This window comes from Pipistrellus kuhlii, unplaced genomic scaffold (genome assembly GCF_014108245.1).
Source record: "Pipistrellus kuhlii isolate mPipKuh1 unplaced genomic scaffold, mPipKuh1.p scaffold_m20_p_14, whole genome shotgun sequence".
Taxonomy (NCBI): domain Eukaryota; kingdom Metazoa; phylum Chordata; class Mammalia; order Chiroptera; family Vespertilionidae; genus Pipistrellus; species Pipistrellus kuhlii.
The window spans coordinates 13,352,385-13,380,003 of NW_023425449.1; the positions used below are offsets into that span (position 1 = coordinate 13,352,385).

Genomic DNA, 27,619 nt, shown 5'->3' on the forward strand with positions numbered 1-27,619 from the left:
CCTCGTAGCAAAAGGTTCCTCATCCCTGGTTTTGAACTCTATACCTGGTCCTTTTGCTTATTTCTATTTATTTATTTATTTTTCTGGAGATTACTTCTGTCTTTTCATTTGTGACATGTTTCCTTGTCTCTGCATTTTGGCTGCTTCCTTGTGTTTGTTTCTATGTATTAGGTAGAGATGCTATGTCTCCTGGAGCTAGAGTGGCTTTGTGTAGTAGGTGTCCTGTAGGGCCCAGTGGCTCAGCCCCCTAGTCATCTGAGCTGAACACTACGTGTGCTCCTGTGTGGGCTATGTGCACTGTCCTGTTTTAGTTGATCCTTGATTGCTGTTGGCAATACCGGGAGGGATTGACCCCTTGGCCAATCAGCTGTGAGGACCAGTTGCGACCACAGCAGAAGAGCTGTTGTGTAGGAGATGCCCCTATGGAGCAAGACTTGTATCATTTGGGCTTTGATACTCACTGAGTCCATCACCCCTTAAGAGTATTGCTCATGGATATGGTAGCGTTGTAATCTGGCATGGTCTGAAGCTCATCACCTGGTGCAAAGTCATTTACTGCCTCTGCTCTACCTGGGGCCACCTAGCAAGAGTTACAGAGAGATCTGCTGATGGCTGCTACTTGTGTGGAGCTTGCAGGTGTCCAGGAGAAGTCAAGCTGTGAACCTTGGCAGGCGATTGCTAGTTCCAGGCCTAGGGCCACTTTTTGAGAAATATGGGGCACACTGAGGTTAGCTGCTGCTTGTTTGAGAGATTTTAGGACAGGCCATTCATATGGATTAGCCATTGCAAACAGCTTGGGAGGGGCTATAAAATGGGTGAGGTAGGGTCTCATGGAATCACCAGGGTATGGTGAATAGTGTGAGCCAGGTCGATGGAGACACAGATGTGGCTACTGCCTGTAAGCTCTGTGATGAGGGAGATCTCAGCCAAGGAACAATGACCTCTGTCAACACTTTTGTCTGGGAGAAAACTGTCTCCCAGTTCTTGCCCTAATGCCAGATAATTTAGTTCCTCCCCATATGTCAAGCTGCTGCCTTAGTGCTGGAGCTCAAAGGAAGTGAGTCTGAATAAGTCTGTGTTTGGGCACTTAAAGAGTACCTGCCTGGGACTCCTGCAGTCTCTGTGTTACTCAGCCACAATCCCTGCTGGTTTTTACAGCCCTAGTTACAGGGATATTTCTTCCTGGCACTGGAAACATGGACTGGGGCTTTGTGTGGGACTAGAACCGCTTTGCTCCTTGCAGGGAACTCTGCAGCCAAAATATCCCTCCCAATTAAAAACAGACCACTTGTGAGTGTCGGGCTAATTGGTTCCTCACCTCTGCCCCTCCTACCAGTCTCACTGTGGCTTCTGTTTTAATTCTCTAGTTGTAGGGCTTCCATTCAGTTGGATTTTAGGCAATTCTGAATTATGGTTCTTCTATGGTTTAATTGTAATTTTGATATGGTTGTGGGAAGAGACAAATACTACATTTACCCTATTCCATCATCTTGACCCTCCTCAGGATCTAAGTTTTTCTTTTCCTTAATAGCTTTAGAAAAAACAACAACTTTGAAGTAACTATTTGTTTTATTTTTAGAATTCTATCTGGCTCTTCATTTTTACACTTACAGAGTAGAATATAGTGGAATGGGAATTTTAAAAAATGCGATCAAAGTATATTTAGCAGTTGAATTAGAGTGATATATAGTTTGTTATGTAAATGTGAAAGATGTAGTATAAGCACAGCCTGCCTGGATTTTGAATCTTGGTTCTAACGCTTATTAGGTAGCTATAGTCATGTTTTATTTAGGACTCTCTCAACCTTAGTTTCCTCATGTATACTCATCTCAGAGCTTAGTATAATGATCAAATGAACAATAATGTATAAAAAGCATGATACATATAAAACATTCAGTACATTAGCTAATATTAGTGGGATCAGCTTCTTATGAATTTTAGTTTGCTCCTTGTAAAATAAGAGGGTTGGACTCTTCATAGTACCATCACTAATTGCATGAATATATTTAAAAATTCATAGTTTTCATAATTAAATTTAAAATGATTACTGGTTACCTTGGAGGTCATTTAAATTACCTAATTTTAGAGATTAAAACACTGAGGCCCAGAGGCTTTGCTTGCCCAAGGTCACATGCCTAGGTACATCAGAGTCAAGTGAAATTGGTTTAAAATATATATATATTTTAAAAGAGATTTTTTTTTTTATAATGGATTGAATTGTCAACATTATTTATGAAACCTGCATTGTGTGTACATAAAAGTGTGTTTGGTACTCTAGTGAGGAACAGCGCAAGAAGCGGTACAGTAATTAACATAAAGCATGGCTCATGCCTCACAGGAGTTTACAATCCCTTCTTCCATTACTGAAGTTATCTTACTGATATAGCTCAGTATTTTACTGAGGCTGCAAACGTTATACCTGACTTGCTTGTTTGAGGGTGAATATAATATTCTTTGTAGTTTTCCTCTGCTAAAGAGGAGCACTTACTGGGAAAATTTGTGCTTTATTAACATTTCCATGAGAATGCCTTAGTGCTTGAATGTACTGCTTTTCCGTATAATAGATGGACTAATAACGGGAGAAAATTAGTAAAAATAGCTAGAATACTTTTTGAAACTTTAAACTTCAAAGATTAAACATTATTTTCTTTTTACCTTAGGGCACAGTCAGTGGTGTGCTACTAATTACACCAAATAATATAATGTTTGATCCACATAAATCTGACCCCTTGGTTCAAGAGAATGGCTGTGAGGAATATGGGATCATGTGTCCAATGGAAGAGGTGATGTCAGCTGCAATGTACACAGAAATTTTGGATAGCAAAATAAAGGAATCCTTACCCATGTAAGAGTGTTTTTTATACCCCTTTGCAATTTTATTGCATTTAGATAATTGACCTTCATCTAATACTCTTTAAGTATTTTTATTAGTTTTATTTTAGCTGCTTTTCATTTTCTTAGTAATTAAAATATATATGTAATGTTGAAAGGTTTTTTCTCAATGCACTTAGAATAGTTAAGAGTGTTTTAGGTCTATATTTTTACATTTGGTCAGAGAGCCAGATATTTAAAAATAACCTTTAGTACTCATTTAGTACTTTGTATTCCGGCTTTTTTTTTTTTTTTTTTTTTAATTCAGGCATACCATTCAGAATTCTGAATTATCTATATGAGTCATTTAACATAATAAGTAATCAAGGGTAGCTTTCCAATTTTTCTATCTCTCTATCTGTAAAATTGGGGGTGGGATTTGGTGAGGTCACATGAGCAAAGACCTGACATTGCTACAACCAGAGTAGCCTGTTCTTTTAGTTACTGATTTATATGTTTATATCCATCTTTCTTAGAAAAGTATGAAATATAGGGGAGAAGATCCACAATTGCACAATTAAAAGAGTTAGCCATGGAATGTGTGGTTACCTGTTTGTGATTCAGGTAACATAGGTGTGAGACTACAGGTCAGCACAATCTTTGTATTATACATAATGTGCTTGATCAAAGGAATGACTAGAGAAAAGGGAGGAATAAGAAATAAAAAGAGAAAGTAAAAGGTAGGTATATAAAAGAAAGAAAGAAGTAGAAAGGAAAAAAATTGATACATATTGGCAAAGAACTCCCCCATTCCTCCATACTGATTGTCAACAGTTTAAAAACTGGCCTCACTTTAACTGATAATGAGATATATATCCCAGTATTAGCCCACAGGAATGCTGAATGCTGTTGTAATATTAACATTGTGGGATAGAACTACTTACAAAGGAGGAGGAGAACAAATTGTTTCTGTTTCTGAGGAAACCTGCATGAGTTTGTTATGATACCTGTAGAGAATAAAGTTTCTTATTTTAAAAAATCTTCATTGTAACTTCCACTCAATAGATATTTTTCATGGTAAACTCATCTTTAGAGATGCAGATAATTCATACGATATTCTCTAGTGTCAGTTATTTTTATAGATAATTCAAAGTCAGGTTCAGCAAATAACGATTGGAGTAGGTGGAGGGATAAGACAAAAGTGAAGGATTAGATTTTTAAAAAAACCAAGATTATCTATGTATATATTGTATATATTGTCAGTTATTGCTAAGATTAACTTCCTGCTGTCCTGCTTTTCCATTTGTATAATGGTATTTTGGGATTCTCTTATGCTGAATGATTCATAACTATTCTATAAGATTGCCATAGAGCTTCTCTTGCATAACACTTTTATCATTCATAATGTCATGTGGAAAAACCATGCATTTGATCTAAACATATTTTTTATTTCTTAAAAAAGAAATATTATTTAATTCTCCCTTATTAATTTATTAAAAACAATATTTGTGACAAGTCATATAAATGAAGTTGTTTTTTCAGGGTAGTGTCATGGCAAAAATGAGATATAAGATTTTATTTATTTTCTTTTGTTTTAAATTGCTTGGGAAATTGAATTTAAGGTATTGTTCTGGAACTATATTAAGCAGTAAAAGCACATTGGCATTAATAAATATTTAGTATTTTGGCATGTGAACTCTGAAGATTATAGCACGTATATAAATATATGACCTGTTTGATTTGTTCATTATCTTTTATTAAATGTACATGTACAGTTTCCCAAAACTTTGCCAACTTCTAAGACTGTATATAGTGTGGGGCAAAAGTAGGTTTACAGTTGTTCATATGGAAAATAATACAATAATTAATAATAATACAAAAATTAACTTGTTTCGAGTAATACTCAAAACTACAAACCTAACTTTTGCCTCGTCCTACGTGCAATTTGAATGAATCACCAGTAGATGACACTGTTACATATTTTATAGCACAAGTTAAATGCTTGTGTTTTTTAAGATGAAATACAAGATGCAGAACTATAAACTAAACTTCGACTAATTAATGCTTTTAGTAAAAAAAAATTTCCATCCTTGTTATAAAAATCATGGATACTCATTATAGAAAATTTGAAAAATACCAAAAAGTAGAATAAGAGGAAAGGAAAGAAGTTAATTCAGCTTCACCATCCAGAGATAGCGAATTATTTTTGTGTTGAATTACTTTTCAGTCTTTTTTATTTTCAAACTTTCATAAATGTTAATAGTTTTTCCACTAAGAACTCATGTGGTTTCTTTTCTTTTTCTTTTTAGTTTGAATTTTAGCGACTTAATTATTAGCTCTATGACCTTGACCCAGAAATTTCACTGCCTCAGTTTTCACATCTGTAAAAAGTTCTGCCTTGCTGAGCTTATAGCCAGGATTAAGAGAGATGGGATGTCAGAGGACTTAATGAATAACAACATGCTGTAAAATGTAAAATTTATTTTTCTGTCCTGGGTATTGTTGAGTATTTTCTTAGGTATTAAAATTTTTTTTTCTGCAAAGCTAATTTTTGCAACTGAAGTAATTATTTTTAACTGTCATTTTTAATTGCTGACTTGTATTTCATGCTTTAAATGTTTGCCCTACCTCTTTCCAGAACGTAGACTAACTTTTGAACATTACTGCTTACATATACAATGCCATTAAACTTGAAAATCTAGATGTAATTATAAACCATTTAGCTATCTAATATCTAACCCCTTTAATTAAACAAATTCCCTTAGAGTTGTTATTGAGTTGTTGCTGATAGCCTGAAGAATTCGTGAGTACTTTTGCCTCCGGTTGGCTTTGAGCTTTGCTTTTGAGCTCTATATTTTAGCTTAATCTCTACTTAAAAGTAAAATAAACACTGCATGTGTGCACGTGTGTATAGTATCAGTCAATGTATTACTTTGTTAAGATATTTAAATTTTAATAAAAATTTTACCTAAGCTTATTTTTCATATTTTATCAGTGAATAAATTTTAATTTAGAATTATAGCTTCACCCAAAACTTTTATCATCATCTTCTCTTCAGGTAGATTAATTCAGGAAATGTTGCATTAATGTTTTCCATATCTTAAGTAATTGATGCAAAAGCTTGACTAACACTTGGTCTATATGAATAAATCAAAATTTTTGATATGCTGTTATACATCAGAAAGATGTATGTTGCATCTTTTTGTAAAAGCCTTTTTGGAATATTAATTTAGTGGTAAGTTCGTGGACAATGAAAGACTACAATTTAAAAAGTCCAATAACATAATTTTGTTTACTGACAGAGAAATAGATCAGTTATCAGGAAGGGACTTCTGCCACTTAAAGAAAATGACAAGAAGTAATACTGATGAAACAGACTCAAGAATCCGAGATGTGGTTAATGATGGTGCCAGCACTGCTCCCAGGAGAATGGAGGAGTCCCTTTCTGAAGACGTGTTCACAGAATCAGAACTCTCTCCGGTACGGGAGGAGCTTGTCTCTTTAGATGAGCTGCGACAAGGTAAAGCGTCCGGTGCATCATCAGAGTCTGTGCAGACTGTCATTCCGAGTGGAATAGAATATTCGACACTCATATCAGAATCTACTCCTCCTTCTGCTACTCCTTCTGATCAGTTAAAATCTGATTCTGGACATTCTACAAATGAAGTTGGGGCTCTTTCTCTTAAAACTGATTTAAATAATCTCAAAATGGCCACTAAAGAAGGAGATCGGGCAACAGATAATGTTCAAGAAATATCAGACCCTAAAGAAGGAAGCATAAATATTAAAGGTAATGCAGACCAGGACTTTCTTAATGAGACATCTCTGCACCAAGCAGTGGATGAAAAAGAAAGTATGCCTTGTGGGGAAGCAACAGAATTCAAACAAAAGCAAACTGTCAAAGGAGATCAAGGGAAGGAGCAAACTCAGGACTCAGAGACAGAGGTGGAGGAGCTCCGGAAACTCTGGAAAACCCATACTATGCAAGAAACTAAACAGCAGAGGGACAATATTCAACAGGTATCACAAAAGGAAATTAAGCATAAAATAGCAGCTGTTGATACAGAAGGTAAGGGATAAAAGAGTATATAAAGTTCATATTATTTGCATATTGTTTCCTCTTTCCTTGGTGACTCAAAAGCTGCTATTTCTTAGGCTACTCTGAAGGATAATCTAGTGGTCCTTGGCTGATGTTTCTCTGGGGACAAGTATAATATTCTTTGGTTTCTACTCTTTTTGACACTTCTTACTCCACAGTGGATTATACATAAATGAGCATTTTTCCCACCATGTTTAAACATTCCCAACTCACCATGTTCTATTTTTAAATAATTTATTTCTTGAAAATGTACACAAGCTCTGTAATACTTTTGATTTCTCAATTTTTTTCCTTTTAGTTCTTGGTGTGTTGTCTCATTAAAATATATTTTTTTCATTGCATATATAATATCCTAATTGCAATTTGTAATTGACAATGTTGTAATTCCATCTTTTTAAAAACTATGATTAGACATAAAAATCTATTTTTTTAAATTCCTCCAAGTATACAGAAGTTCTATCCTTGTCTGAGTAAGTGTTTTTTACAAAGCAGCACTAAAGGTAAATTAAAGCACCACTTTCATTTTTAGTTTTGTATTGGGAACTGTTTACTTACGAAAATTATAGAAATAGTCATTTATTTTTTATATACAGTGCTTCTGCTTAATAGGTTAATGGAGTACAGCTCAGATATCTTAGGTAACATTTCTTATAGTCTGTTGGAGTATTGATTCCAGGCCAATCAAATTTATATATAAACTTTTCTTTCACTTTTTTTAATTCAAATTTTTTATTGTTAAGATAGGCATAAACTGAAATTTTCCATTTTGACCATTTGTAAAATTCAGTGGCACTAAGAACATTCACATTATAGTAGAACTATCACCACCATCCATTTCCGAAGTGTTTTCATCTTCCCAAACTAAAACTCCACCCATTAAACAAAAACTCCTATATCCCACTCTTCCCAACCCCTGACAACCACCATTCTACTTTTTGTCTCTAGATACCTGATACAAGTGGAATCATATATTTGTCCTTTTGTGTGTGGTTTATTTCCCTTACATAATGCCTTCAAGTTTCATCTATGTTATAGCATGTGTCAGAAATTCCTTCCTTTTCAAAATTCTATAATATTCCATAAATACACAAGATGTTTTCTTTATCTGTTTATTCATTAATGGACATTTGGGTTGTTTTAGCCTTTTGTGAATAGTGCTGCTGTAAACATTGGAGTACAAATATCTGTTTGCGGCCCTTCTTTCAATTTGGGGGGAAGGGGGATAATATACCCAAAAGTGGATTTGCTGGATTCTATGGTAATTCTGTTTAATTTTTTGAGGAACTGCCAAACTGCTTACCACAGTGGCTGTACCATTTTACATTTCTACAAGCAATGCACAACCGTCTAGTTTTTAAAATACTGAATTTTCCTTCTGTTTTCTTATATACCCTGAAGGAGAATTACGTTAAGTAGATGTTAAGAAACCCATTTACTCAAAAGTAAATTCTATAAAAGAGTGAATATTTCTTCTTTATTCAGAACTAGTGAATGTTCTAAAATGTGATTAAACAAAAATATATAGGGTTTGTTGGGGTGCAGAATTTGATAGGGAGAGCCTCTATTATTCCTGCACTGGTGGCATCCCCTTGGCCTGGCCTGTGAGGATCAAAACCAGTTCTCCAAGAGACCCCACCAGTAGATGAATCCATGCACCAGGCCTCTTGTAATATATAATAATAGTAATATAATAAAACTGTAAAATTATAAAAATTACCAAGAATTAATTTCCTTAATCATTATTAGCATTTGGTATATTTAGCTTTTATCTTTGGTGTGTATGTATATATTCAAACATTATATATACAACTTTGATATTATTTGTTTGTATCTATACATATATATTTTTATATAAAATTAGGATTATACTGTATGTAGTGTTGTATTTTCCTTTCTTCACTCACCATTTTATGTCATGAATGTTTTCCCATATCATTCTTTGAAAACATGGTTTTTAATGACCTAATATAACCATTTTCATGTTATTAAGACATTCCATTGTTATTAGCAATTTCTATTGTTAGTATACTTTTTATCTTTGTTCAGGCTGTAAAGAATACTGGCATGAATATCTTTATTGATAGATTTGTGTCTGATAGTTGCCTTATATTAGAATCTTTGAAAAATGTGAAATAATGGATTCTGTTTAAACCAACATGTGATATACTACTTTCATTGTAGTGGGTTTGTTGGGGTGCAGAATTTGATAGGGAGAGCCTCTATTATTACAAAATACTGAGAGAGAAAAAAGTTGGTAGGTATATTCAGGTATCTTGATACATTTGGCTTTTTCCTTTTTTTGGGGGGTGTGGTGTCAAATTAAGTAACTAATTTTAAGTAACTTAAGTTTCTATAAAAAGGAAATATTCAAAGTTTCTGACCTCTTAAAGGCCTCTGTTTGTGTGTGTGTGTGTGTGTGTGTGTGTGTGTATAAAAGCCCAGTAAACCTGCCAGTAGCTATGACACGCAGTAACCACCAGCGGGCAGAAACTCAACACACAGGCATGGAAACATGGAACAAAGACTGATGAATCTCAGAGTGGAAGAGGGAGAGAGGAGGGCAGGAAGAGATTAACCAAAGATCTTACATGCATACTACAGGCCCGGTGCATGGATTCCTGCACTGGTGGCATCCCCTTGGCCTGGCCTGTGAGGATCAAAACCAGTTCTCCAAGAGACCCCACCAGTAGATGAATCCATGCACCAGGCCTCTTGTAATATATAATAATAGTAATATAATAAAACTGTAATGTAACTGCAAAAAAAAGGTAAAATTCATTTTTAATGATATTCGTGAATGCTTGGCCTCAGATTTTGTGTCTTCACAATGTTACACAAAAAAAGCCATGACTAGTACCCAGATTTCCTAAGTATAATCAAGTATTTCCTCCATACGATGATGCTTTCCTAAACTAATTAATGTCAGATTAATTATTTCAACCTTATTGTCAGACCCCTAATGTACCTTATGTCAGAATCTCTGGTAGGGAGAGTTAATGACAATTCAGGCTTAAACTGTCCAAACCAATGGCTGAATTTAGCATATTGTTGGTTGTTTTTAATCACACCTTAATATGTATATAAAAAGTTTCTTTAGAAACTTCATTTTTTTGTCTTTAACAACCATACAAACTTATCTAATTGTTTTTCTAGAAAATTGATAGGGAATGTGCAAAATATTATATTTGTATAATCAATTAATTTAGTAGAGTTGTTAACAAACAAAAATTTAATAAGAGTTCCTGAAGCTGTTCCATTTTTTTCCTGATACCCTTAGACATAATTTTAGTTTCTAATGTGACTGTTGGTTCATTAGTCTTGTTGTGCCTGTACTTTTGATTGAAAATAGTACAAATTGAGAGAATTAACTTAAAAAGTGTAAATGAATTAAAGTGTTATTCTCTATAATTATTTGTCATAAGTTTGCAGATACACATTATTCTAAATTATTTAAGCATGGTGTGTAAAAATTGAATAAAACTGTTTGTGTCTCAACTTTAGGTTCTTTACTTTTAAAAGAAAAGAGAAGGCATCAGTTACATAAGTTTTTTCGTCTCAGAGTTGGAAAACCAATGAGGAAAACATTTGTATCCCAAGCAAGTGCAACAATGCAACAGTATGCACAGAGAGATAAGAAACATGAATATTGGTTTGCTGTGCCACAAGAAAGGTAAAAAGACAGACAACTATAGTTTAAAATGTTATTGAGGTCCTTTGAATTAAAATGATTTTGAATGTCACTTAACACCAGTGACAAAGTACTTTTGAAACATATAGTTTATGATTAAAACCTGACATTAAATATATTCAAAATAATTTAGCTCCTGTTTTGTACTTTTTAATATACTCCATTTTAACTGTTTTTCTTTTTTTGTGGTTTAATGCAAAAAACTATGTATAGCTAGTTTTAATAGTAAGGAAATTTACTTAAAATGTCTTAGAGTAAGAAGGTTCATCAAAATACTAACTGGTATGGCCCCTACCTCATTGAAGGTAATGACGTATAATCCCTTTTTCAAAACTTTCTTACATACTTACTGAATGCCTTTAGTTTCTAAAGGGGTGTGATCTTCAAACTATTTTTTGTATTCCCTATCCAATAAATTTTTTTTATCATAAGTTTAACCAATTGTAAAGGATGTCTCATCAGTGTGTTATAAATATTGATATTTTATTTTATTGTTTAGAGATATGTTTTTATTGATTTCAGAGAGAGAAAGTGAGGAAGAGAGGGAGAGAGAGAAAAACATCAATGATGAGAAAGAATCGTCAATCACCTGCCTCCTGCACCCCCTGTACTAGGGATCAGCCCAGGCATGTGCTCTTACCAGGAACTGAACTAGGACCTCCTGCTTCATGGGGCAGCGCTCAAACGTTGAGTCACACCGGCTGCCAATATGGACATTTAAAAATAAAACTGTTACATTGATTTTTAAAATAAATCTGATAGAATCTAACCATCATAACAGTTTGCCCTCTACAGTTTTCCATTTAAAAACTACTTGAACGTGCTCTTCTTTAACAGAATTTGCATCATTACTTCTTCTCTTTGAATTTGTATTTCCATTACATTATAGAATCTTATTATAAGGTACATTATATTTTTACTCCTGAGTATATTTGTTTGCAACAAATTACATATATATACTCACACATTTGTGTATCCATTCTGATATTAGATTTATTATAAAATTTTCTATGACTGTTGTCAAAATAGTAGAGTCTATGGTTTATACCACATGCAAGCTAACAAGTTGTTATGCCTCAGTTAATGCATGCTAGGAAAAAACACAAGAGTCCCAACAAAAGCAGTAGTCAGTACCAACATTAGCATGAGTTATTTGAGCTTCAGTTCCCACAGTGTGATGCAAAGAACGCCAGGTGGCAGGCGCATTTGCCATGGGTTAGATTACAGGAGCGGAACCATAAGTTTAGGGAGCCTAAGTCTTTTGTAATGTGCATTAAGCATGATTACTACCCTTTGCTCCATAGTAAGATATTCTATCTTCTAAACTATGCTATGCTATGTTTCCTGTGCAAACATATTTGAAAAGATAGGGCTGAACAAAGGTACTCAGTAATTATTATACATAAAAGTAAAATATATTAAACATCTTAATTAAATAGATGGGCCTTTCTTCCAGTTAATTTATGTATCCATTGATGAATGTAGCTTATTGAAAGGATGAGAGAGGATTCAGTCCCTCAGTTCTACCTACTCCCCTTCATTTTTTTTTCTTTAGGTACTGAAAAGCTTTGTTCCCAAAAATAGTCTATGAATTTGCAGTTTTCTTACAATAATGCCACTCAATTCTTTTAAAGATGTTTCTTATTTATATTCCAAAAATTAATCATCTTTTATCAAAATGTTTAGTGATAGATAATGAGCAATTTAATTGAAAACTTCTGTTTTAATAGAAATCAGTAAATTAGAAACCACCTGATATGCCAAAGGTTGTATAATGCAGTCTTTAAAATCTTTTCCAGTCTTAATACCAACTATGGGAGGCTTAGAAGTTTTTAAGGACAGGTACCATTGTAAAGTTCTGGATAGGTGAAGATATGCTTTTTATATATATATATATATATATATATATATATATATATATATATATATATATAGTAGAAAAAGGTATTTTAGAGAAAGCAAAGAACAAGGACTATGTAAGATATCATTAACACACTTCTTAAGCAGATTAGTATGAGTAACATGAAGAAGAAGAAGATAAAGAAATTGATTCCTTTAAAATTACCTTAAGTCTTTGTGTACCTCCTGGAAAATCTTTATATGTTGCTCTGAAAACTACTGCTTTAATGATAAAATTCTTCTCTTTCACCCCCCCCCACCCAAGTATACAATAAATATAATGCGTGCGTTCAATAAAATGTGATTAGAATAATTTTTAAATATAGTATGATTTGCATAATTCACAAATATCTGATAGGCACAGAGCCAGGCATTCTGATTTGCCAGACATATTAAGATAACTACAGTGAAAATTTTAACTACAGGCATACCTTGGAGATATTTCAGGTGTAGTTCCAGACCATTGCAATAAGGTGAATACCACAATAAAGTGAATATCACAGTAAAACGTGTCACACAAATTTCTTGGTTTCCCAGGGCATGTGAAAGTTATGTCACACTACTGTAGACTATTTAGTGTACAGTAGTGTTATGTATTTATAAAATGTATGTGCCTTAATTTAGAAATTCTTTACTGCTAAAAAATAATAACCATCAGAGCCTTCAGAGAGTCTTAATCTTTTTTGTTGGTGGAGGGCCTTGCCTTGGTGTTGATGGCGCTGATTAGGGTGGTGGTTCCTGAAAGTTGGGGGGACTGGCAATTACTTAAAATAAGACAACAATGACATTTTGCCACATCAGTTGAGTCTTCTTTCACAAACAGTTTCTTTGTAGCATATGATGCTGTTTGATAGCACTTAACCCGCAATAGTCCTTCTTTCAAAATGGGACCCAATCCTCTATTGATCCACTGCTTTATCAGCTAAGTTTATGTGATATTCTAAATCCTTTGTTGTAGTTCCAACCATCTTCACAGCCTCTTCACCAGCAGTAGATTCCAAGTCATCCATACACAGCAGCTCCTCATCCATTAAAGTTTTATCATGAGAGTGTTACAGTTTAGTCATATCTTCAGGCTCTGCTTCTGATTCTAGCTCTCTTGCTCTTTCAAGCACATCAGCAGTTACTTCCTCCCTACAATTCAGTCTCACCCTGAATGGCACAGGCATGCTCTGGGCTGCTGTCCCTCCACTGGATCCCAGGTTAAGAGCAAGATTTTTGTGCGTTGTCCCTTTCAGAGGATGCCTGAGTTTAAAGGACACAAACCTTTAATTTATAACATAAATGAAATATTTGTAAAATGCAATAAAGCAAAACACAATAAAATGAGGCATTCATAAATAATTAATCTTTAATTAAAACTAACATAAGGGTTTAGTTTATGTCATTACTGTTGGTTTTAATTTTTACATGGGATTTTCCATTTTATCATTGTCCTTGTACTTTGGCTAATGTTCATTAAGAATTGGAATTATTAGGATTTTGAACTTTATTGTATACATGTAATTTATGAAAATTGCTGTTTTGGTACAGATAGATTATCCGAAAGATGGAACTAAACATTTTGATATGTTGTTAGCTACCACATAAGAAATGACACTTAAGAAAAATTAAATTGGAAACAATTTCCAGAACCATTGTTATTGATTGGTATATTGCAGTTAAGAGTTTTATAAACAATTTTCATGCTTATTAAAGCCAAGAAAATATTTGAAATGTTATATGCATTTGACACTCAGGTATGTTTATTAGAGTTTTTATTATCTTTCGTAACAACAGGCTTTACTATAGTAAACAAAATTAAAAAGGGGAAAAGAGACTTGAAAGGTCAGATCATCAGTTGCTGAACCCATAATATGGTGTGTGTCCCTGATATTTAAAAGTTAAACATATTAAATTTCTGTTAACTTGGAAAAATTCCATATAATATTCAGGTTTTAAAAGACACAATTTTTAATTTGTTTATTTGTGTTTTAGATAATTAGATCATTGTACAAATGATGTCAAAATTATGGGTTCGGTTTCCCTTCCCATTACTAGTTACTTTAAAGAGAAAAAATATTACCACGAACAGCAACTGAGCTAGTCAAAAGCATGCCAAGGAAAATTTTAATGTACTTTTCTCAGAACAACTTGATAGAACGTATTCAAATAAAAATGTTTAAGTTGATATCTTATTGGTGGTGGGCTTTATCTTTTTAAAATAAAGCATAGTGTATTCTATGTATATTTTAAGTTATCAAGTTTTGTCAAGTTATATGACGTATAATTTTGTAACTTTAGCTGAAAGCACTGAACACTAGATCTATTATTAATAGTCACTTGTTCTAACAGGTCAGACCACTTATATGCCTTCTTCATTCAGTGGAGTCCAGAAATATATGCAGAAGATACTGGTGAATATACCAGAGAACCTGGATTCATAGTTGTAAAAAAGATTGAAGAATCTGAAACAAATGAGGGTTCATCTAATGAAGAAGCAGCCAGAGAATGGGAGGTAAGAAGAAAAATGTGAAGATTTTATTAATCATATTCTTTTGTGTGTGAATTTATAGCTCTATGGTAGTATAGGAAAGTACACAAAATCTTGGTACAAAAGAATACTCTTTTAAAAAGATTCATTGCCCATGTATATATGTGTTTATTGAATGAATCTTATTAGTAACTTTGATTCATTACTATTTGTCTTTTTTCTTTTTTTGCTTTTAAGTATTAGAGAAGCAAAGTATCAGCAATAAAGTGACATACTGAGTGCATTTTGGAATAATATCAATTGCTATTATATTAATTTTTATGAAATATTTTTTCAGGTCTGATTTATTACTATTATCTTCAACGTGGGCCAGGTATAGCAGTCATTTAACACATTCATGCAAATTACTACTCTTTTCTTAGTCTATACCCAAGTTTTCTTGATGTGAATATAAAAATAATGATAGGGAAATAAGCTGATGCTAATTTATAAAATAGGGGAAATATTATGTCCTCAAATTTGATGAACTTTTCTATATGGGCAAATTAATAATAATTGACTTTCTGTAATCCCTATTAAAAATATCTTTTAATAATATATATGTTTTACATGCTTTATCTTGTGGAATTGATAGGGTTGCAATTACTGATTTATTTATTATGATTGCCTAGATTAATCTCTTCTTGATGTGTTAAAAAATATAGAGCAGATGCTAAAATGTGATAATAAATCGGTTCAAATTTTGTTATCCATTTGGTGTTAATGTTCGTGATTATGTATGTGATATAAATTTATTGTGCATGAAGTTAACATGTATAACGATGGAAGATATACATGGACATGGCATGTCTTTTATTTAAAATGTGAACCTGATTTTAAATGTCCATTCTGTATAGTATATAGAACAGTTTCTACTGTAACTTTAATATAATGGCGGGAAAGAGGTAGCTTATGTTAGGCACATATTATAAGTTCTTTTAATACTTAAACCAACATTATTAATCTTCTCACCAGCTTTATTCACAATAGCTCCAAACTGAAAACAACCTGAATGCCTATGAGCAGTATTCTTTAAAGCTCCTCATTGTGCAGTACAGAAGGAAAAACCACTATAGTATACCTCATGCGACCACTTCAGGTATTGCATTGAACTTATACAATGCTAACACTGGAAGATTCTTTCAAATTATGTTGATCACATTGTAATTTAATTTTCCAAGTCTCTGTCATGCAAGTTACGTTGTATAAAATATTTTTCAAAATATTATACTTTTTTTGGTGTTGCGTCTGCATACCAAAAACATAAATTTGGTTCACTGTGGAAAAAAATTTCTTTAATTATTTGTGCCTTGATTTTTTAAAACATGTTTTCTTATCAGTAGCAGTCATGCTGATATAATTTCTTCAGGCATAGCTCCCTTACATACCAAAGGACTCTTGTCAGATTTTGATTTCCCTGTCCTTATAGTGCCTCTGAATATGCATACCAGGCCATAATTTAGTTATCTGTGCCTCTTTAACTTGTTCACCAAATATTCTGTGTTTGAACAAATGTCTGTGCTTGAACAAATGCAGGCTAAACTTTGAGAACCACTGGTTTAGATCTATAATGATACATCCAGCCCAGCCTTCTCAAAAACACGTGATTAAAAACATATATGAGCAAAATCAAAGCTGTACTAGGAGAATCTATGGGGATGTTAGTTGAGTAGATAACCAACAAAAGAAGTTATCCTGTGCTTTGAGTGTGTGCGTGCGTGCGTGCGTGTGTGTGTGTAAAAATCTCATTTAAACCACATTTTGGTACACATTTTTAATTTTAGAAAATCTGACTGTAAGGGATGAATAGTTGCTATGTGTAGGGGGTGAGCTGGTGTGGGTTGGATGTATAAGGATACTTTGTATGTAGTGACACCAGTGTGGAGATGGTTGTGTGCCCATGAGAGCCTATGGGAACGAGATCTTAGGGAAAGTGTGGTTGGAGACATAGGCAGGGGAGATGGCAAATGTGTGTGCGAGGGAGGGTGTTCAGTATGGAGTGTGCTCGGTCCTGTACATACGCATCAGCCTGGATGTGCAAGCTGGAAATTGGAGGAAGGTGATGTGGGTACATGGGTGTGGTGCAGTGGTGTGTGTACTGGAAAAGTGTTATGTGTGCCAAGGTGTTATTGTGTGTTCACGTTTTGTGTGTATGCACAAGATAAAGGAGGAGGAGCAGGTTTAGCTTAAAATAGCAGAAATCTACAGGTCTGTTACGACATTGAATTCTAGTTAAAGTTGAACACTGGCTTATTTTAGTTTATTGCTTTAATAATATTTAAATCTTAAAATTTTTATTTCCTTGGTTATAATCAGCATACTGCTGATTAGTGAAGTATATGTAGGCATAGTAAATATAAGTACTTTTTCAAAAAATCAAATGTTTGAAAATGCTCTGCCACAGGCAGAAGGATTTTCAGGTCATTGAATATTTGTGTAGGATTTATTTGTACTATGTTGACTTTGTTTTTTACATAGTTGTTCTCTGAAATTTGAGAGTTTGAGCATCCTCAAAAAACATCTTACTGTTTTTAAAATGTTCATATAAAAGATTATATTTTATAGAATTTTTAGATGTCAGTAATATAATCTTATGATTTTGAGCAAACAAAATGTTATTTGAAATCATTTGTGTACTTTGGGAGGGGCTCTGGCAACTGTACTTACTACTCTTTTATGACTAAGATATTTTAAGTCTATTTCTTAGTGTACTTAGTGTTTGGAAATACAGGCACTGTGTCTTTAAACTTTTGAGCCCTTTCTTTGCACATTTGAATACAGTGCAACCAAACTTAAACATGGGAAACCCTGTCTTCCCTCCCCAGCTTAACAATCTCCACTCAGGTCTCTCTTTGCAATGGATACTACTTAGTGATTAGCTCTCTGTATTGTCAATCAAATCTTTGTCTCTAGCGAACTGTTTTGTCACAGTTGTAGGAAGGGCTCTTGTGCTGGGAATTTATCTTTGACAGAGGAAGAATGCTTTTTACAACAGTTCTTATAAGATCTGATGTAACTTAATTTACCCTGGAAAGGAAATGTCTCGGCTCTGGTATGGGAAAAAAGGGAGAAGACATCAACCAATTAATCATAAGTATACTCTGGTAATCTTAGCTAGTGATTTCAGTTTCTATATTTACTAGTCTTTTTATGGTGACATTATGCAAAATTAATACGATTTCTAAAACTGTAAGCTTGGAGAATGTTCATAGAATACAAAATTATATGATTACAGAAAGAACCTTAAGTTATTTCTGCTAAGTTTAAACATCTTAAAAAAAAGAAAATGAATAAGGGACTGTAGTTTTGTTTTGTAAAAGTTTTTTGTTTTTCTGTTCTACATAAGTAGTAGTTACCAAATCTTTATTGCTGCCTAATTTTTTTTTTATTTAAGCTTAACTTTATAGGAAAATATTCAGAATTTTTTCCTGATTAAAAATAGATTAGAACAATCCGAGTGAATTAACATAAAATTTATTGACTGATATCAAACTAGATACATTTAAAATATTGTGTATTAAAACTACTATCATTTTAGCAATCTAACAATGACTTTTTGAAACTATCCAAAAAGTTTCAAGCAGTGGTACCTAAAACAAAACTTTAGAAGATATTTTAGTGAAGAAAAATGTGGAGGGTGCACTGAGGGAATAAATAAGTGGTCTGCTTCCCAGCCAGCAGCTCCAGCCTGTCACATGCTCAGGCTGTCCCTGACAATAGCCTCTGGTCCAGAAGGCTGGGGTATTGACCTGCTGCTGTGACAGAGCAAAAGTGAGCTCCTCCAGAAATGGGCTTGTCGGACCCAGTCATCACCCTCCGAAAGCTGAGCATCTGTTATTTTTAGAACTTGCCTCTTTACTCTTTCCTGGCCACTGATGTGGCATTGGGAGGGAAAGCCTAGTTCTCTCCATCCCTACTTTAGATGGGTTTATTTTTGGTATTTTATATCTAATAAAGTCCATACTCTTAAAGAAAGAAAGAAAATCTCAGTCAACCTTACTATTTAAGAATCCTAATTATTTATTTATCAGTACAAATATGTGTGCATTATTTGTTGGAAATGTGGTGCCAAGTATTCTTTCTGTGCTATTTCAGGATTATATCTCATCTTATGAATGTTAATTTTATTTTTTCCGTGATTGTAGGTGATTTAATAAATAGGGCTAGTTATATCCTTAGAAGCAGAAGTGACTTTGGAAGATGCCTCCAAAGTAGCTTGACACCCATAAATGATTAAGCATGTAAAATATCAAAATGACTTCAATCAGTGTTGCTTTTAATTGAGCTTGAGAGTACCTTATATGTTCTTTCATTTTTCATTTAATAATTTCTAGTTTTTATTTATCAGCACAGGGATTTAGGAAACTGAAGTGATTGGACTGGGTAAATTTGTCATCAGATTTATGAGAATAGTCAATCAACACAGGTTTTTTTAAAAGCAAGAACAATGAAGGTATTCATGTATATTTTATTTGAATTAGAGTAACCATCATTAGTTTTCTAAGACTTAAATTGTTTTAATTTATTACATGTACAGGCAACATAAATTGTATGTGTTTTGGATTTTATAGGTCATTATAATGTATATCACATTTATTACACTCGCCAATTTTTGTTCAGCCTTCTAGGAAGCTGTTACATGATCTTTTCAGATATGAAAGCATGGTTCTCACTGGTCTCCAGCTCTGCCATATGTCTAGCTTATATGTATTATTTCATTTAATCTTCACAGTAACTTTGCATAGTCAGTAGTATTAGGCCCATTTTAAAGATGGGAAAACAGATAAGGTTGTTACTGAACTAAACTGTCCTGGAGCAGAGACAGCTTGAACCCAGCACATGCTTTTCCCCACTGGGGTGCCTTTGAGAATCTTCTAAAATGGTATATAATACAGTATAACGTGCTTTCATGTGTAGACAAGCTCAGGTCCTGGTTTTCTGTTTTAAAGTAGATAACCTAGGAGCTGTAGGGCAAGAGAAAGGGCTTAGGAAATACAGGTTAGATTAGCAATTTTTCTACTTGTTTTGTAGATTGAGATTTTCTATAAGATTGCACCTGCCAAGGGACTTTTCTGCTTTAAAACTGAAAATAGAAAATAATTCTTCTAGGAGAATAACAAGTATTTCTCATTTTTGGACTTTGTATTTTGCAGCTTTTTACAATTATTTCTATCTTTGCTGAACTGTTTAGCAGAATGGTATATATTTAAGTGAAGACGTAAGTCTTATAGTTAGTACTAATGTGGCCATGTTTATATAAGCTATCGTAGTTGTCTAAATGCTCATGCATAGTATCATATTTGACCTTAAAATAACCTTGGTGCTAATCAGAGATAGATTTTTATTTTATTTTATTTTATTTTACTTTATATGAGTATTAAGGCCGAAACACATTAACTAATAAGTAGAATATGCTCTAAAATGTGTGGAAAGAAGTTAAACCTTTGCCAGTTAGCTTTCTGTATTTATTTTTTAAAGCTGTTTTAGAGTTTATTCTGACACCACCTAAGTTTTAATCTTCTAATTATTTACTTGAAGTGATTTGTATATTTTATATGCCCACATACTATATTCTACCTTTTTAATGTCTGTCAAATTATCATTTGCTTGAAAGTTATAAGGCTATTTTATAATAAGGATGTAGGGTTAATCAGATTAAAGTCACAAATCATTAAATAGCAATACTGATCTCTGTCAGCATCCATACTTCTCTAATTTAGTTTTGTTTTTTAATCTATACTATCTTATGACAAGACAGTTGCAGTTGTTTTGTGGCTTTGGGTTTTTTTCTTTTGTATTTTAGAATTTTACATATGAAAAGCTCCTGCAATGAGTTATTTACATCTGTGTAAGAATTATCTCACAGATAGAATTTTAAGAACAACTAACTTAAATGTAAAAATTTTTTCAGTGACCTCAGCTCACTGTAATAATTATAGTAATGATAAAATTATTTATTTCTATTAACACTGTGTACTAATAATGTCATGTGTTACTTTAAAAATGAGTTATTTTATTTAATCCTTAACCTTTGAAATATTGCTACTATGATCTTCATTTTATGAAACAGAGGCATATAGCAGTCATACTAAAACCAATAAGGGTCACAGCTGTGGTTTGAGTCCAGGCATTATGCCTCTAGTGTATGCCTAGGTCTCTGAGGGATATACAATATGTATAGAAAGATGATGTGTAGAGCTAGGATTTAAAGCTAAATTTAATCGAAGATATAAGGACCCTCAGGATTTTTTTTTTCCCTTTGGGTGTTCTTTATCAAGTTGAAGAACTACCCTTCCTATTCCTAGGTTGCTGAGACTTTTAATCATGAATGAATGTTGGATTTTAAATAGTGCTTTTTTTTTTTTTTGCATCTATTGATATAATCTTACAATTTTTCTTTAGCCTGTTAATATGATGGATTACATCAGTTTATTTTCAAATACTGAAGTACCTTGCAAATGCCTTCTGTACCAGGAATAAGTTTCATGTGGTCCTTGTACATAATTCTTTTTATAAATTGTTGGATTCAGTTAGCTAATATTTGCTTGAGACTTTTTGCATGTATATTTTCTTATTTATTTATGTAATGCTGGTCAGAAAATGAGTTCGGAAGTATTTCCTCTGCTTCTATGTTCTCGAAGAGATTGTAGAGAATCAATATAATTTTTTTCTTAAATGTTTGATGGGATTCACCAGTGAATCCATCTGGGTTTACTCAAGATACTGGGCATCTGGGATCATAACCACTTCGGTATTTTTTGTAAATACAGAGTCAGCTAATGTAGTATATACATTCTTGCTTTGCATAAATCAATATAATAATAATAATAGCCAGGTGAGGATTATGTGATATTAATAATAATAATAATAATAATAATAGTGGCCAGAATCTAAATCTGTCAGTTTTTCTCCTTTTTTTACTCGTGTCTTTCATAGCTTTCAACAAATTTGCATAGCTTTTTGTTGTGTTACCTTGGTGTTTGAATACTGGTAGCTAATCTATTTTTGTTGGCTAAAATGAGGCCTAGTACCTTCTGTTTTAGAAGGTTATTAATTATTAATTGAACTTTTTATCTAGATATAGGCCTATTCAGATGATCTGTTTCTTCTTGTGAGTTTTAATGATTTGTGTCTTTCAAGGAATTGGTCCATTTCATCTAGGTTATCAAATTTGTGGGTATAGAGTTCTTTATAATATTTCTCTATTATTCTTTTAATGCCCAAAAAATCCATATTGATGAAATCAATATTTTCCCCTCTTCATTGCTGATACAATTAATTTGTGTCCTTTCTCTCTTATTTTAGTCTTGCTAGAAGTTTATCAATTTTATTGATATTTTTGTTGCCAGCAAGACAATGAGACCTTGGCTCTTATCTTGATGGAAAGATTTTAATCAAGAGAGAAATTGCAACAAAGCAAGCAAGAATTTATTGGACATAGCTAAAACACACAGAAGGTCATTGAAGAAGCAACAAGAGAGCCTAGGCTGGGCTGCTTTGGCTCACTGGGAAGTCAGAGAAAGGGGAGCCTTGGATACAAGTTTAGGGGGTTAACCTGGGATCAGCTGTCACTGCCCATTGCTCCTCTGGTTGCAAGTCTTCTGGGATCCCTTAGAGTTTAGGACAGTGCTCAGCAAACTCATTAGTCAACAGAGCCAAATATCAACAGTACAAGGATTAAAATTTGTTTTGAGAGCCAAATTTTTTAAACTTCTTATAACACCACTTCTTTAAAATAGACTCTGGCCATGGTATTTGTGGAAGAGCCACACTCAAGGGGCCAAAGAGCCACATGTGGCTTGCGAGCCATGGTTTGCTGACCACTGGAGCAGAGTATACATACCTGGGTCCTTTGTGTTCAGGGTATTTATTTCTCCTGCAAGTTAAGATTTTAGGGAGGTCTCAGGGGAGGGTCTCAGTAGAATATTCATCAGCTTTCCAAGTGTGCTTCTTCCAGGTCATGGTCTCCACTGATTGGTGGGCACCACAGCAGGGTTTTTTTTTCTTAGTCAGTGCAGCTGGTCCTGAGGTTAGCCATGGCATGGAGTTGCTCCCCTGTTTTTGCTGTTTTTCTGGGCCTTGAGCCTAAATACAACTGAGCCTAGATGTTATCTCTAGGGAGGAAAAGTCAGGGGGTCCAAACCACATGACCGGTGTATATTAGGGGAGGAAAGGGACGCTGGAGACTATTGTTTCTATGTGAGCTTGAGAAAAATGTGTATTCTGTTGCTGGAGGAGTTCTTTTATTTGTTTATTTTTATTGTTTATAGTATTGCATATGTCTCCTTTTTCCCCCAATTGACCTCCCTGTGCCACTTCTACCCCTTCCCCCCAGGTGAAGAAGTTATTTTATACAGGTCAATTAGATCCAATAAATTGAAGGACTCTTTAATTCAGTTATGTCCTTACTGATGTTTTGTCCATTAATTTCTGAATCATGTATAGTTTTGAAGTCTCCCAACTTTAATAGTGGATTTATATATTTTAGATTTATGTAATGAGTATTATTTTCCTCTTATATGCTATGCAGAAAAGAAATTATTCCCTTTTTATGAGATTCATTTCTTATATTTATTGTTCCAGTAAGCTAATACCATTTATGCATATTATAGTTGAATGGTTTTAGGTAGTTAACAGGTTTCTTTTTGACTAAAAGAATCACCCCTCTCATGAAAATGTGAGTCATCTGCACATATATTTAATAGGAAGTAATTTTAAATGCAGAAGATTTATTCATATCGTAACTTTTATTTGTTTTGAATTAATTCTAGATTTAATTTCCCCCCCTCAATTTCCAGTTATCTAATTCATGATTCTCTGTTTGCTCCTTTTTATACCTCCTTTAGTAAAGTGTCATAAAGAGTCATTTTGAAAGCAATAGTTTTAATTTAAGGCAAAATAAGCAAATGTTTACCATAATCCAGGTTTGGTTTTGTAATATGATTTTGTATATGATAACAAAGAGTGACTTCAAGGATGCTGCTGAACGCCCTTTTAGTTAGACACAACAGTCACACTTAGATTTTCTCCTGTTTAGTATATTTTTGGATACCAAAGTAAGTATAAATGTCATCTCCTTTTACTAAGGAATAACAGTAAGGAATAAGTAAGGAATAAAAATGGCATATTCACAGATAATCTGCCAGACTTTTATTACTCTGGAAGGCAGTTGGAGGAAGGAGGTTTTTGGTGGTTTTGTGGGATAATCTTAGGGGAAAATACTGGAACATCCTGGAAGGAGGACTATTAGATCGAAATATTGGTCTTTATTTATAGAACATGTTCTTACTTATGGGATTGACAGCATCCTATAAATATAAAGCAAATAAAAACTAAATGTTATTTATTTTCACCTGTTGTTCTGTTATGATTGTTGTTGGTCCTTTGTATAGAAATGGGTAAATTTAATCCTGCCATGAATTTGTTTTTCTTGTCAAAGGCTGAAAAGACTAGAGAGTAAGCACTTAATTCTGCAGAAGGTAGGCCATGTTGTACTTCAGATCTCTGGGTTTTAGCAATATGCAACACTTAATTCTTCAATAATTACTTTTTACACTTTTAATTGGAGGGTATTGGTTTCCACACCTGTGTATCCTTAATAATTAAAAATGTAAAATAGGACTTTTTAAAAATATATATTTTATTGATTTTACACGGAGAGGAATTGAGAGGGACAGAGAATTAGAAATGTCGATGAGAGAGAAACATCGACCAGCTGCCTCTTGCACAACCCCCACTGGTGATGTGCCCGCAACCAAGGTACATGCCCTTGACCGGAATTGAACCCAGGACCTTTCAGTCCGCAGGCCGACGCTCTATCCACTGAGCCAAACTGGTCCCAGCAAATAGGACGTTTTGTAGAAAAATATCTATTTTCTGCTTAGGTTTAATGTTTTGGGTAAAGTTATAGATTCTATGCATGGAGTATGATTTACCAGGGATAAAAATTAAGATTTATTCTAGGATTCTATATCTCTTTATTCTTTCATTTTCAGAAGAGGAAGTATATTTCTGTACTCATTTGATAACAAATCCCTTGTCTTTATTAATTCATAAATTCATGATATTCATGGTAGTTTTATGTATCTTCATCACAGCATGAGTAAATATTTAGAAGGTGAAGGAAGTGGTGAGTTTGTAAGTCTTAATAAAGACTACATTGTTTTAGAAAAAGTATTATGGACATTAAAGAAATTTTGAATTTACCAAATGTTTACAGTGGCAATTCATGGTTCCCTCACCAATAACTTCTATTGTCAGTGATGTTGATGAAATTAGATTATTGCTGTTCCATTTTGAGAGCTTATAATTCAGTTTTACTTCCTCCAGGAAGTGTGTTTAATATGGTAAAAGAAGGTTTTAAGAAATAAGTGTAAGATTGGTGTTAACTAGAGGGGATAGAAGGTATTCAGAGGAGTAGATAAGTCATGTAATTTGAAAATACTTGGAGAGGGAACTTCTGACTAGACTGAATGCCATGGGAAAAATAAGGAAAAAATAATTGACCATTAAGTATCCAGTAGAGATTTATTTTGCTAGCCATAGAAAAGCAAGGCTGCTGTTTTTTATTTTTATTTTTTGGTTTTTAATTGAATTTATTGGGGTGACATTAGTTAATAAAATGTTATAGGTTTAGGTATACAGTTCTACAATACATCATTGATATGTTGAATTGTGTGTTTACCACCCCTGGTCAAGTCTCCTTTCATCACTATTTATCCTTTTTATTTATAGTGCCTAATTATTGTTTTTTCATGTTCACTGATAATTCTGTTGTTCTCAATTGAAAGGTCTTTAATATTTGTATCTAATACGGAAATTGAAAATTAATTTCAGAACAGTCATTCGAGGTATACAGAATAGTTGAGCTCTCAAAACTGAAATACTTTAATATCAAAAATAAAAACAAAAAATAAATGAGAAAGCTCTTCAGACATTATCCTTCAGTACTTAGGGTAATAGGCAAAAAAATGATCAACTAAATGAAGTGTTAGTAGTAGTTCTCATTTGCTATATGCTGGCCACTATACTCAGTCCTTTATATGCATTATATTTCTTATTATTTTTTATTATTTCTATTGTTTTATGATGAAATAGAAAAGGGAGGGACCAAACCAGGTCTTTTTGATCCCCCAGAAGCTGGAGATCATAACCACTTTGGGTTTCTTTGTAAGTAGAGTTACCAAGTGTACCAATTAATAATGGGGATTTTGTAATCAAAGGAAAAACAATAATTTCAAGAGAAACATCAAAAGTGATTTATTCAAAGTAATGTCCATCACTAGCTACACATTTTCCCCCATCTTTCAGGTGATTTGTGGATACCATCCCACTAGAACTTTTCTTGTTTTGAGGCAAACCATTCAGAGATCCAATTTTCCATTTTTTCTCCTCCTCCCCCTCTCCCTCCTCCTCTTCCTCCTCCTCCTCCCCCCCCCTTTTTTTTAACGTATTAAAGAGGAGGTTTATTCCACAGTAATGAGCGAGATTCATTAAGGAGGAGATAGAGAAACCAGGATTAGAGGCGGGGGAGAAGGAGAAGGAGGGACCCAATCTGGCTGTCTCCGCAGATGGAGAGAGGAGAACAGCCCAATTTTCCTCTTCTTCTATGTTTTGAAGTGCTGCTCAGAAAATGCATGTGCCATCTATTGAAACAAGTGGTAATCTGAAGGAGCAAGGTCTGGTGAATACAGCGGGTGGGTTAATACTTCCCAGGCAAGATCTTTTAACGTGTCTTTTATTGGTTTTGAAGTGTGTAATGGTGCACCATCACAAAGCAAAAGTACTTTGCTGTGTCTGCTGGCCCCGTAGTCGGCAAACTGCAGCTCGTGAGCCACATGCGGCTCCTTGGCCCCTTGAATGTGGCTCTTGCACAAAATACCATGGCCTGGGCAAGCCTATTTAGAAGAAGTGGCGTTAGAAAAAATTTAAGTTTAAAAAATTTGTCTCTCAAAAGAAATTTCCGTTGTTGTACTATTGATATTTGGCTCTGTTGACTAATGAGTTTGCCGACCCCTGTTCTGGCCCATTCTGGTGGTTTTAAAATCAAAGTGTGGTTCATATTGATTATTTGTTGTCGGTAGCGATCAGTATTAATGATTGCACCCGATTTTAGAAGCTCATAATACACTACACCTTCCTAATCCCACCAAACGCAGAGCATTGTCTTCTTTTCAAAGCGATTTGGCCTTGCAGTTGATGTTGATGGTTGACCTGGATCAACCAATGATTTTGTGCATTTGGGATTCTCAAAATAAATCCATTTTTCATTGCCAGTCACAATTTGATGCAAAAAAGACTTTCGCGGCATTGAAGCAACATTTTACTAATGACTTTTTGGTTTTCCATTTGTCTTTTGTTCAGTTGATGTGGCACCCATTTTCCTTCTTTTAAAATCTTTCCCATTGCTTGTAAACCTTAGGAGATTGTTTGCTGAGAAACGCTTAATCTTTCTGCAAGTTGTTTTTTGAGTTTGACACGCATCTTTATCCAATAATGCTTGTAATTCTTAGTCTTCAAACTTTTTCTTTGACCTGGATGTTCTTTGTCTTTCACATTGAAATCATCATTTTTAAAGCATTTAAACAAATGTTCACAAGTATCTTGAGAT

General features: G+C 33.7%; 1 protein-coding gene across 1 annotated transcript in view; it reads left to right on the top strand.

The window, feature by feature from the left end:
* OXR1 (oxidation resistance 1) overlaps window positions 1-27,619 on the top strand; it is a 244,213-nt gene that overhangs the window by 201,675 nt on the left and 14,919 nt on the right. The window contains 4 exon segments of the mRNA XM_045581378.1: window positions 2,661-2,845; window positions 6,114-6,880; window positions 10,412-10,580; window positions 14,832-14,994. Of these exon segments, the coding sequence (XP_045437334.1) occupies window positions 2,661-2,845; window positions 6,114-6,880; window positions 10,412-10,580; window positions 14,832-14,994 (1,284 nt within the window).